The 13,924-nt window shown below is 40.0% G+C and overlaps 1 protein-coding gene across 2 annotated transcripts in view; it reads right to left on the bottom strand.

The window, feature by feature from the left end:
- Positions 1–4,042: 4,042 nt before the first annotated feature.
- idh3a (isocitrate dehydrogenase (NAD(+)) 3 catalytic subunit alpha) overlaps positions 4,043–13,924 on the bottom strand; it is a 35,872-nt gene continuing 25,990 nt past the window's right edge. For both annotated transcript variants that reach the window (XM_059946025.1, XM_059946026.1), the window contains exons 10-11: positions 13,127–13,279; positions 4,043–5,333 (exon numbers count right to left, since the gene is read on the bottom strand). In XM_059946025.1, the coding sequence (XP_059802008.1) occupies positions 5,250–5,333; positions 13,127–13,279 (237 nt within the window). In that variant the 3' untranslated portion in view covers positions 4,043–5,249. The remainder of the gene's footprint in view (positions 5,334–13,126; positions 13,280–13,924) is intronic.

The following is a 13,924-nucleotide window of genomic DNA, read 5'->3' as shown; positions in this document are numbered from 1 at the left end:
TCTCATTTAAACCTTGAGTTCCTAATTAGTTCTTTGGTCTTACTGTCGTTGAATACAAGGTTGTTGCTGCAACACCACTCAACTAGCAGATATAGCTCACTCCTATATACGCACTGTTAATTGTCAGCAAGGTGGAGGCAGTAATTTTCATCTGCACATATTGTGGTCTTCCAGTTGCACAGGGAAATACAGAGGCCCAGCTTCTGGAGCTTTTCAATCAGAACTATAGACCTATAATGTTAAAAAAACACTGAGCTGGTCAGTAAACAACATTCTGACCTAGGTATTTATATTTACCAGGTGATGATTCAAGTCCATGTGAAGAGCCAATGACCTATTGTGGAGATAGGTAAATTACTGTGGGTCTAGATCCTTGCTGAGACAGGTTAATTCTAAAGCACTTCATCACCATAGATGTGAATGTAAGCAGATGATAATTAAGGCAGCTCACCCTGCTTTTCTTGGGCACTGGTATAATTGTTTTGAAGCAGGTGGGAACTTCAGGTTGTAGCAATGAGAGACTGAAAATGACTTTGAACACCCCACCAGTTGGTTGGCACAGGTTTTCAGACTCTGTTGGGGCCTGTTGAAACAGGGTCATTGGATGCTGCAGGTGTCCTCAGAGCTGTGGTTTTCTTCTCCCTTTCAAAGCATGCATAAAAGGTGCTGAGCTCATCTGGGAGTGAAACATCACCACCATTCACGATGTTAGGTTTTGCTTTGTAGGAAGTAATGGCCTGCAGAGTTGTCATGCATCCAATTCTACCTCCATTTGGAATTGTTCCTTTGTCTGTAGATAGCTCTCCACAAGTTGTACCTGGTTTTCTTGTACAGACCTTGGATGCCAGACTTGAATGCCAGTTCTAGACCTTAGATTATGAACCTCCTGGTTCATCCACGACTTTTGTTTTGAGTATGTTCTCGTAGGCACACTTATCCAAACAGGTTTTAATGAAGTCAGTGACATCTGTGGTGTACTCATTCAGACACTGATGAATCCCCCAATATATACAGCCCAGTTCACTAATTCAAACCAATCCCGTAAGCGCTCCAGTGCCTCCCTTGTCCATACCTTCTTGTTCCTCACTACTGGTGCTGCAGTCCTCAGTCTCTGCCTATACTCAGGGAGTACAAGTACAGCCAGGTGATCAGACTTCCCAAAGAGTGGGCATATGATAGCACAGTAAGCACTCTTGATGGTAGTGTACAGTGGTCCAGTGTGTTGCTTCTTCTGGTAGTACAAGTGATTTGTTGGTATTAATTATTTAGAGACTCTTCCAACCTGGTTTGATTAAAATTCCCCAAAATGATACATAAGGCATCAAGATGCGCTATTTCATACCTCTTTATTACGTCACACAGTTCGTCTAGAGCCTGTACCTACCCAAATGTTTTTCTAAAAGTTCCAGCATGTCCTCTTTCTTAAATTCGTGACCCAGCATATTATGCTGTTCTATGCTGAATTCATATTCAACAAGATCCCTCTCACTGGAGAATATTGAAGCAAAATATTTATTAAGGAATTCCCTCTACCTCCTCTGACTCCAGGTACATTTTTATTCCCAATCAGTCCTACCTTCACTCTAGTCATCCTCCTGATCTCCATGTACATGTAGAATACCTTGGGATTTCCCTTCATCCTACTTGACAAGGCCTTCTCATATTCCCTTCTAGCTCTCTGGAGCCCAATCTTAAGCTCTTTGTTGTCTACCTTAGAACTCTAGAGCTCTGTCTGATCCTTGCTTCCTAAACATTCAACATGCTTCCTGACTCTTGACTAAATGTTCCAATTCTTTAGTTAGCCACAGTTCCTTCACCCTACCATCCTTACCCTGCTTTAGTGGGATACCCCATGTAAGGAGGTCTAAACAACCTCCATATTTCTGTTGTACATTTCCCTGAAGACATTGCTCTCAAGTTTCTGTTTAATAGTATCATAATTCACCCATCAAATTAAATGCTTTCCAATACTGTCTTCTCCTTTCACTGTCCAATGTTACGCAAAAGGTCAGAGAGTTACGGTATTTGTCTCTGAAATGCTCACCCACTGAGAGATCTGTCATCTTACCAAGTTCATTGTGCAGTACATCAAGAAGTGGCCTCTCCTTTAGTCCTCTGTTCAAATAGTGTGTCAGGAGTTCTTCCTGGACACCTAACAAATTCAGCCCCATCTAAACCTTTTGCACAAAAAGAGATGCCAATCAATATTAGGGAATTTGACAACAACCCTGTTATTTTTGCATCTTTTCGAAATCTGGTTCCCAATATCTTGCTGTTGGGGGGGGGGGGGGCTCGAAAGAATGAACGCTCCTTTACTGTGTCTGACTTCCACTCACATTGTCTCAGTGGACAATGACATTCTCAATTTCTGCAGCACTGATACTTTCCCTGATTAGCAATGCTACTTCCCATCCCTATCCTCAGAACATACATCCCTTGTGACGGCCAAGTATCTGTATTGGTCCCATCATAGTTCATGTACAGATCCATGCTCTAAGTTCATCATCCTCATTCCTGATTCTTGTATTAGAGACATTTCAACCCATCCAACTCTGCACATTGCATCTACCTTTACACCAACTGCCCCATCCTGACTTATTAACTTAGCTCCTATGCCCCTGCCAATTTAGTTAAAACCTCCCCAACAGTGCTAGCAAACTTGCCCACAAGGACACTGGTCCCCTCAAGTTCAGGTGTAACCTGTCTTTTTTGTACAGGTATTAACTTCCCCAGAAAAGATCCCAATGACACACAAAGCTTAAATATTGCCTCCTGATTCAATTCTTCAGCCATATGTTCACCTGTTTTATCATCCTATTCTTATCCTCACTGGCACATGACACAGGCAACAATCCAGAGATTACTTACCTTCTACTGTTAGCTTTCTATGATCTTTTCAGCACCTCATTCCTTTTCCTACCCATGTCATTGCTACTGATATGTACCATGAATTCCACCTGCTCACCGTGCCAGAATACTGTGGACCCAGTCTGGGTCATACTTTACTCTAGCACCAAAATGGCAAGATATTATCCAGAAGTATCTTTCATGTCCACAAAATCTCCTGTCTGATCCTGAGTTCCCCATCACCACTGCTCTCCTTTTCAGCCACAAAGCCAGATTCAGTGCCAGAGATCTGATCATATGCCCCCCACCAAAGCAGTACACTTTTTAAAAATGGAGGGTAGCCTGCACTTTCTGCCTATTCCCTTCTCTCCTGACAGTAACCCTGCTATGTGCCAACTATGACTCAGGTGTGATTGCTGCCTGTAGTTCTCATCACCTCATTCTTCCAAAATATTCATAGGTCACCCAGTTCCCTAATACTGTCTTGTAAGGAACTGTAGCCAGATGCACTTCCCACAGGTGTAGTTATCGGGAACATTGAAACGTTTCCAAGACTTCCTACAACATGCAAGAGGAGCACACCATTTCCCTGGCTTCCATTCTCACAGCTCCACCTATGCAATAAACAAAGTGAATCTTGACAGAAACTTCAGCCTAACCTCTACCTCTTCTCACTGTAACCTCTTAAGACAAAGCCTTGGTTTCCCACTCTAACACTGCCCATTCATACTATGATCACTCCCACAATGGCTGCTCCACTTAAACCTAATTTATTACTTTTTAAAAAAAACACCAATTGTGATTTATCTGATCTATTTTAAACTGAACAGAAAGGACCAATTTAAAAAAATCTCCCACTTCTCATTCCGAGTAACAACTTCTACTACCCGAGACCAAACAGAAACTCCCACCAAGCTCCGCTTTTTAAATCTCCTGTTTCTTGTGACAAATAATGGACTTTGCATACTAACAGCATTTTCATACTTACCCAGAATTTTCATCATTATTTGATTATTTTGTATCATAAGTCAAGAATAATATAAACTTTAAATTTATCTAGTTGATGTGCCTTAATATGACAGTTAAAATGCATAAGGGCGTGGCCTTCATATGCTAACACATTTGTGTGAACCAAGGATGGTACCCACTGAAAAGGTCAAAGACACAATTCTTCTACATATGCTATTCAATCTGAGTAGTTCCAGAATCTGCTATATTTTATTTTATATTTACATTAGCCACATTACCCTTATATAGTTTTCAATAAAAGTAAATGATGCCACATCATTTGGAGAACTATACACATGGACCAGCTTTGAACGCAAATGTTCCATTCAGATCCTGCATATTTGCTGTTTTCTTCTTTCTCCAATGCTGCTATGTTTGGCCAAAATAATTATAGCAAGACTGGTAAGGAACAAAATTGCCAAAAGCAACATTAAACATAAAAACATGTCAAGGAATTAATTTCCAAATTTAACATCTGAACTAAAAATGTTAAAACTTTGCTGGCAATACCACAATTGGATTTCACATATTTAAAATTCATGATCCATATTGATAACTAAGAATCTTAGCCTTCAACCTGAAAACTTTGCAGTAAGGTTTTTGTTACTATTTCTCAGTTATACATATTATTAAATGTTAAAAATAGTCATGATTGGCAAGGATTTTACATCATTTAAAAAATATTAAGAGCAGTGATTTGTGGTTTAATTAATGAAATTTGGCTTATCATAAATAGCATCCGAGCTAGTCCAGTGAGCAAACTAATTAAAAAATCAAATTATTAAACTTACAGTACGAGTATATTTAACAGTAGTTGAAAATTCTTATAAAATGAATATCAGTGCTTTTTGCACCTTAAAAAAAAAACATTTTTTTAAGCCTGCCTGCATATAAAGGAAATTAGCAGATTCTAGTCAAAATTATTTAGCCTGGGGGAATGAGGCTAGTCTCCAGCAACACTTAAGTAAAAGGTAATGCAAAAAATTCAAGGAAATAGACCGACATTGAAATCCCATGTTCAATAGCAGAATGGAAGTTGTTTTAAATCTTTAAAACACCACTCCGGGAGATAACAAATACAAGAAGCTATTTTGAAACTGCTTTAATTAAGTGGAATGGAAGTAGTAATAAGGAAACATCATGCACGATCTTTATAGCAGCTTTCTATATAAAAAAATAACACTTCAGGTCAGTCAAAAAATACTCATTCAATAAATAATCAGAATGCCATGAAAGCACATTATAACCAAAAAGGAAATTGTAAATTAGCAGGACATTTAAATGACAATTCACAACAATTGTTTACATGAATGTGACAGACTGATTCTATTCAGTAGAGCTGATTTTGCAGGTTAATTCATGAGATTTGAATACGGTAGCAAATTTGTGCTGACTCAATCCTGATCCCTCACTCTTCGGCAGATTTCACTGGTGAACTCAGAACATTTAGATTTGCCACCAAGATCTTTGGTTAGCACCTGTGAAAACATAATAAAGAATCCATTTACTAAATTAGATGAGATTAAAATACTTCAAAGCCAGAGCAGCCAAGTGACACAACTACCTCAGAACCAGTGACCCAGCCTCAGATGCTGCTTGTGTAGAGTTTGCAGCTTCTCCCTGTGATTGTACAAGTTTCCTTTGGGTAACCCTGTTTCCTCCCATATCCCAAAGTAATGCGAATTAGAAAGGGGGGCAGCACATTAATGGTTCTCCTGTCAACATCAATGGCACTGAGATTGAGAAATTCAAGTTCTTGGGTGTGAATATTACCAATAGCCTGTTCTGGCCCAACCATAATTATATCATGGCCAAGAAAGCTCATCAAATCTCTACTTTCTCAGGAAATTAAAGAAATTCAGCATGTCCCAATCAACTCTTACCAATTTATATTGATATACCACAGAAGACATTCTGCCTGGATGTATGACAACCGCAAGAAACTGCAAAATTGTGGACAGAGCTCAGCACACAGGAATCAGCCTCCCCTTCCACGGCCTCTGTCTATAATTCTCGCTAACTCAGTAAGGCAGAATGCATAACTAAAGACTCCACCTATCCCAGATATTCTGTCCTCCCCTCTTCCATTGGCTAGAAAATAATAAAGTAAGTGGTGATGCTTTCCATATCATTTTGGGGGTTTAACCACACCAGGTTGGAAAAGTCTCTAAATAATTAATACTAACAAATCACTTGTACTACCAGAGGAAGCAACACACTGGACCACTGTACATCACCATCAAGAGTGTTTACTGTGCTATTCCACCACCAGGATCAAAAAGCTCGAAAGTATTTCTCCCTATAAACAGCTTCTATCCCACTGTTATCAGTCCCTTGAACAGACCACACAATCTACCTCGTTATGATCTTGCACCTTATTATTCACCTGCACTGGACTTTTAGTAGCTTTTATACTGTATTTTGCATTGTTATTGTTTTACTGAATTCTAGCACAGTGCACTATGTAATGATTTAATCTGTATGATCAGTATGCAAGACAAGCTTTTCACTGTACCTAGGTACATATGACAACAGCAAACCAATACCAATAGTAGCCTAATCAATACAGGTTAATAGGATGTTACAAATTGCTCTAATGTATGGGAGGAGTTGACAGGAAAAATAAAGTGGGATGAATGTAAATGGGTACCTGACTGTCAGTTTATATTAGCTGAGGTTAAAGGTGTGTTCCGTGTGGTATGTTGTATGGCAGGAAAAAAAAGATGGATCTTTGGTCCCAGTAGCAGCAGTGCTTATCATGTCTCAGTCTGTAGTACTCTTGGCTCTGGGCAAGTGACTGCTAAGTGAACAAGTTCTACTCTCAACTTGAGCACAGACCGACATGCTTCACTGTCAGTGGTAACTTATTTTAATGACTGCTCTTTGTGGTGGGAATAAAAAGCTTCCATGATGTGGTAAGAGATATGATGGTGCTTCCTGAGTACAGCATTACAGTTATAAGGAGAGGCAGGAGAAACTAAGTCTGTTCTCTCTGGAGCAGAAAGGGTTAAGAAGGAATACCAGTGAGGTTTATGAGGAATATAGGTAAGGTATAAATTGCAGGAAACTTTCCTCTCCTCCCATATTAGACGTAAATAAAGCTAGAGGATAGGTACAGGAGATGGGGAAGAGCTCTGAGGGGGGGGGGGGGGCCTTCACCCAGAAATCATAACTGCCTGAATGCACTACTGGAAAGAGTAGCTCAAGCTGGATCACTGACTTTTAAAAAAAATCATCTAGGTGCGTACAGTCGGCTCTCCTTATCCGCAGATTCAACCAACCGCAGATCGGGAAAACCCGGAAGTTCTCTCCAGCACTTGTTGTTTGAGCATATACAGACTATTTTTTCTTGTCATTATTCCCTAAACAATAAACAACTATTTACATTGTATTAGGTATTATAAGTAATCAAGAAATGACTTAAAAGTACAGGCAGTCCCCGGGTTATGAATGAATTCCATTCCTGAGTCCGTCTTTAATTCGGATTTGAAGTCTGAACAGGTACATCGGTATTATTTAGCGTCAGTTAGTCAAACGTTTTTCTTAGTATATAGTACATATTTTACCCTTCTATGCATATCAAACACTTAAGAAACATACGTATTTCAATAATTAAACCACCGCGTTGCTTAGTAATAATTATAGTTTTCATCAGGACAAGGCCTTTCACATTCTCCATTAAAATTGTTCCCATTATTGACCAACTGTAGCCTAATGCTTTTCCAATGACCGATGGTGTTTCACCTCTTTCCAATCACTTTATCACTTCCACCTTTTTTTCATTCGCGATCGTGATTACTTTTGTGAACAGAAACACCGCGGATTCAGAGCTACACTGGGTCCTGACCATGTTAACTAAAGTCTGGGGTTCCACTGGGTCCTGAAGACCACCACACTGTGACAGGTTCTATAAAGGGACTTCAGCATCTGCGTTTTTTGGTAACTGCGGGGGATCTTGGAACCAATCTCCCACGGATAAGGAGGGCCATGGACCAACAGCAAGGAAACAGGAATAAGAGCAGAATTAGGCATTCAGCCCATCAAGTCTGCTCTGCCATTTCATTATGGCTGATCCATTTTCCTCTGAACTGCATTCTCCTGCCTTCTCCCATAACCTTTCATGCCCTGACTAAGTAAGAACCTACGAACCTCTGCTGTAAATGCACTCGGTGAATTCCTGTGGCAATGAGTTCCACACTTTCACCACCATCTGGCTAAAGAACATCCTCAACTGTTCTAAATAGATGTCACCTTATTTTGAGGCCGTGCCCTCTAGTCCTAGACTCCCCAAAGGAAACACTATCTGCACATCTACTCTATCTACACCTTTCAACATTTGATATATTTCAATGAGATCCGCCCCCCCATTCTTCTAAATTCCAATGAGTACAGGTCCAGAACCATCAAACATTCCTCAAACAAGTCTTACAATCCTGGAATAATGTTTGTGAACATCCTTTGAATCCTTCTCCAGTTTCAGCACTTTCTTTCTTAAATAAGGAGCCTAAAACTACTTTCAATACTCCCAAGTGAGGCCTCACCAGTGCCTTATAAAGCCTCAGCATTACGTCCTTGCTTTTATATTCTAGTCCTTGCATTGCACGTTCCTTCCTCACCACTGATTCATCCTACAAATTAACCTTAGGGAATCCTGCAAGAGGACTGCCAAATCCCTTTGCACCTCAGATTTTTAAAGTTTCGCCTCATTTAGAAAACAGTCTGCTTTTATTCCTTCTACCAAAGTGCATGACCATATACTTTCCAACAATGAATACCATCTGCCACCTCTGCCCATTTCAATCTGTCCAAATCCTTCTGCAGTTTCTCTGCTTCAAGATTACCTGCACCCCCTCCATCCATCTACATATTGTCCACAAGCATGGCCACAAAGCCATCAATTCCATCATTCTGACATATAAAACAGTCCCAACACAGACTGCTGTGGAACACTTGTCATCAACAACCAATCTGTAAAGGATCCCTTTATTTCCACTCTTTGCCTCTGGCCAATTAGCCAATGTTCTATCCATGCTACTAGCTTTCCTGTAACACCCTGGGCTCTTATCTAGTTAAGCAGTCACATGTGCGGCACCTTGTCAAATGCCTTCTGAAATTCCAATACACAACATCCACTGATTCTCCTTTGTCTATCCTGCTTGTTATTTCTTCAAATTCTCACAGATTTGTAAGGCAAGATTTTCCCTCAAGGAAACCATTGGCCTATTTGGCCTATTTTGTCAAGTGCCTCCAAATACCCTGAAACCACACTGGAATACAAATACAGAAGGACATCCACTGGTTCATAGGGATGAGCTGGTCTGAGTAGCCAATTTGTATGCTGTACCATTCTACAATACTAAAGAATTGGATAGCATTCCCCAGAGTCCAGGCCAGTATCAGTACTCAAATCAACAGCAGTTATGCAGTGACCATCACACTTGTTTTGAGAGCTCTGTGCACACAATGCAATTCCCATATTAAAACAGTGACAAAACACTTTTTCAAGTTTAGTTGTTAGCAAATTGCTCTGAAAGCAGAATTAATGTTAACATGGTAGAATAATCTAAACATGATATTTGAGAACTGTCTGAAATCAGTGCCTTAAAAACTACTACACATGCAAAAGGGTTTTCCAAAACGAATTGAGAACACAGATTGAAATCCAAGACACATACATACAGCAACAGACATAAGGTGATATAATTCTCAATTGAGATGTTTTTTGTCATTGAGAAATAAAGGTTCTAAGAGGAGAATTAAGACCAGTAACAAATTAGAGAAGCATATAGCATTGCAATGATTAGTGCTTATGAGGATCAGAAGCCCTTTAGGAGCCAAACTATGACTAAGATCAATTACAAGTAAGCTACAGAAATATGAAAAGACCATACACACTCCCACAGAAAGGTCACTAAGATATACATTGGTTCCTTAAGATGATGAAACTGGGGAATCAATATTGGAAAATAAAGAAATGACAGAGATACTTATAGTAGAAGGCACCAAAAGCAGTTCAATAATAGAATCACAACATGCTAGTGGAGGCCATTCAGCCCATCAAATCTCATCCAGATTGATACAAGATCAACTCAGCAAGTTCTACTCACTTTTTTTCCCACATCCCTCAAATTGTTTCCTTCTAGATATTTATCCATTTCCCTTTTGAATGCCTCAACTGAATCAGTCTATCAGCGCTCCTGGCATGGCACTCCAGATCCTAAATATGTACAGCTTTTCCCATCTCATTTTTGATTTTTTTTAACTAATTAACTTGATTTTGTCCTTTTCACCCTGTCAAAGGGGGTGGGGTGTGGTTTCTCTCTACCCAATCTCAATAATCCTCTGTTTAAATACTGCCTCTCCCAACTTCCTCTCTTCCAAGAAAAACAATCCCAGATTCTCTGGTGCATATTCACAAGATTCGCTAAGTTCTTCAGCCCAATTTGTCCATTTCCAACAAGCATCCTATATGAGCTAGATCCATCTACCCAAGTTGGACTCATATCCCTCTAAACCTTTTTCTATAAATGTACCTGTCCCACATACCCGGAATCATTTTGGTAAATCTCTGCCAAACAACCAAAACTTTCACATCTATGCAAAAATGTGATGCCCAGAATTAGGTGCAATATTCAAAATGTGACCAAATCAGTGTTGTATTAAAATTTATTGAAATACCCTGGATTCCTTGACTGCACAAGCCTAGGGAAGACACTCTCAAGTCCCACCAAACCCCTGAGATTGAGACCCACCCTGAACCAGGTATGTGTGGATGCTGTGCAATTTGCTACCCTCTTACAAATTAGCAGCATGAAATAACAGACAATACACTGCATACGATTAAAGGAATTATAGTTATGGATCTTAACTAAAGGGTTAGTAAAGAACAACAAAAAGAAAAAGGGCCCATTCTAATTAAGCAGTCAAGTTGGAGCCTCAGCTTGAACTTCTCTGTCATTCACATGCCAGGCCCTTGGGCAACGTGTACACCCACACCACCTTCTGAATGTCACTCACAATCCATCTCAAACAAACGGGTCTCCCACCGGATCGTACACTACGACTGGTTCTCCCTAGCATCTTCTCTCTTCATCTCCCAATGAACAAAAGCCCAAGCCCAATCTTATTGCCCCTCCCAGTAATTGGATGGCACATATTCCACATCATCCCTTATCTTCAACAATAACCCCAACAGGCTAACAGCAGAACAGAGCTGCTAAATAAAATCACTACTGCATATCAGTAAAGATGTGAACCAAGGCATTACACTATCACAACTTTCTTTGTCTTGTACTTTATCTTTCTTATTCATAAAACATAGCATCCTATTTGTCATTAAGCCATGCTTGCTACTCCCCTACCACTCTCAACTATGGAAGTATACACCTAGATTGTTCCATTCTAACATGCCTTTTAGAATTAAACCTTCTGATTTATGGTGTTCCTCTACTTCTACAACTTCACACTTCTCAACATTAATCTTTTACCTGCTATCCTTCTTCATGATAGTATATGATTACATCATCTTGAAGTCTATCATTACCCATCTCAATTTACCAGACCAAGTTCTGTGCTTGTGCCCAATGCAGCCAATATACTAAGAAAAACAACAGCCCCAGTCCCGACTCCTGAAAAATACTATTGTACAAAAAAGGATCTAATGCTTTCCCAGCGTATATGACAAATAAGCTCTTCTACGGCTTCTAGACAGATACGGATATCGAGCTTAACTGAGATTTCAGTGACAAACTCTGCCATCTTCATAAGGGGTGATGCCTGGGTATGTCTAGTCCGGTGGTATTTATACCCCCTTTGTCTGTTCCCTCCTGCTTGGTTAGTCTTCATCCAATCAGTTTTCCATTCTCCCACCTTGTTTACCTTCTTTCCAGTTCTTACTTAGACTGAGACTTTAGTTTTTGTTAAAATTCTTTTCCTCCGGTTTTACTTCAACGGCTTCCTTCACCAGATGATCCCAAAAGCCACTGGCGCAGCACAGTAGTTTTGTGCCAAAATCAATCCTATGGCCAATGTGAATGTAATATTCTGCTACCACTGATTTCACTGGGTAACCCAAATGGATACACCTCCTGTGTGGGTTTCCACTGCACGTCCCGTCTGGCCAATATGCGCCGCTCCACATTCACAGGGAACCTTGTAAAAGCCAGCCACCTTTGATCAACTTTCAACCCAGATCATCTTTGACCCAGTGATTTGAGCTTTCTTACAGATGGTATTAATCCAGTATTTCTTCAGGATTCTGCCAATCCTACCAGAAACCACCGTAATATAGGGAAGACAGGCGGTAGCAACAAGTTCCTCCTCATTATTAGGTTTCATGGTTTTTCTGTTTGCCCTTTCAAGCCCCCTGATTGATTTCCTTCACCTTGTAGCCATTCTATAGGTACTTTGTGTGTAATTGTCTTATTTCCTCCTGGAGACTCGCAGGGTCCAAAACAGTTTTTCGCCAGGTTAATCACAGTAGAAAGAACTGCTCTACATTGGGAGGTATGATTGGTGGCAGTTATTGCTGACGTACAAGTTTTTGTGAGTGGTTCTCCAACAGATGCCATGTCCGAGGCTACCATCCAGTTTCTCTTGTATTACAATGTCCAGGAACAGGAGGCAACCACTCTTCTCCATCTCCATTGTAAATTGAACATTTGGATGTATCCTGTTCAGATGGTCATGGAACTTTTGGAGTTCTTGGAGCCGATGAAGCAACACAATGAAGGTGTTATCGATGTACCTGAAGCAGCATTTGGGGTGTAACAGCGATGAACTCAGAGGCCTCTCCTCAAAGTCCTCCATGTAGAAATTAGCAATAGCCAGCAGCAAGGGTGTTCCCTTGGCCACTATGTCTGTTGTACAACTGTACACTTCACCTCAGAAAATCATTTTTTGCAAATAATGACAACATCTGTATTGCAATTTCTCCTACCTCAAATTCCTTAGAGGCTTATACCCATTTTCATTACTGTATTCCTTTTCACTTATAGAAATTCTCACACATTGGTCTCACTCAAAGGAAAAGCTGCTTTCAAACCCTTTAGATGGAGAAAGTGTCCCAGGTTAAGTATTTTATTACTTAAGATAGTGCAGATCCCATTATAAGTTGATGTGGTAAACTTAGAGGCTAGTTGTCCAACTTGAAAGTCTAATTGTAAACCACAGTTATTGCATCGCAAATCAATTTTGAAGGCCACTCAGTTGTTGAGAAGGATTCAAATTCTAATATCCCCTTGTATTTATGTAATGTATTTGCTGTGCCTACCTTTCCATTCTTAATTGCTCCAAAGCAGGCAGTTTCTATTTTGTTAGCATAGTCATGAAGTTCCATATGTCTCAACATCATTACAGCACTTAACAGAAGGGCTGTGGGATTTGCCATATCCAACCCAGCAATATCTGGTGCTGTACCATGAACCTGGTCAGGGAAAAGAGCACAGAGCAATTAAAAATTAAATTCTGGTGTAGAAGACTCAAACACCTCAAAATTCCACAAATTTATTTTTACAAATAAGTAGTAGTATCACAATCATTAAAAGCCCTAGCTGTTTTCACAAAAAGAATGAGCAGTGCTCTCTTCAAGTTCAGAAGAATGAGGAATGATTTACTGAATCTTCTGGTTAAATGTGAAGCTGTTTCTACTAGTGGGAGGATCTCGAATGAGACAACATAGAAAGTTGACATTTAAAAATGAGTTGTAGAGGAGGTGGACAGTAACAGTCTTTACCCCAGGACAGAGGAGTCCAAAGCAAAGGGGCACAGATTTAAAATGAGGGGATTTTTTTTTTTTTTTAAAAAAGGGTCCTGAGAGGCAGATTTTCCACACAATGGTAAGTATATGGTAAGAGCTACCAGAAGTAGTGGTTGAGGCAAGTACAATAGTATAATTTAAACAGCACATGGATAGGTACATAGAGGGACTGAGGTTAGAGGGATATTGAGGTTAGAGGGAAATTGGGGCTCGATGGGCGAGCAACATATTGTCATGTACTTATTGGATTGAACGGGTGGGGGGGAGAGAAAGAGGGGGACAAGGAAATGGCAGATGAACTAAATGAGTATT

The sequence above is a fragment of the Hypanus sabinus genome, chromosome 21, assembly GCF_030144855.1.
Source record: "Hypanus sabinus isolate sHypSab1 chromosome 21, sHypSab1.hap1, whole genome shotgun sequence".
Lineage (NCBI taxonomy): Eukaryota > Metazoa > Chordata > Chondrichthyes > Myliobatiformes > Dasyatidae > Hypanus > Hypanus sabinus.
Note: the sequence above shows the minus strand (reverse complement) of the source record. Positions and strands in the feature narration are given on the sequence as shown.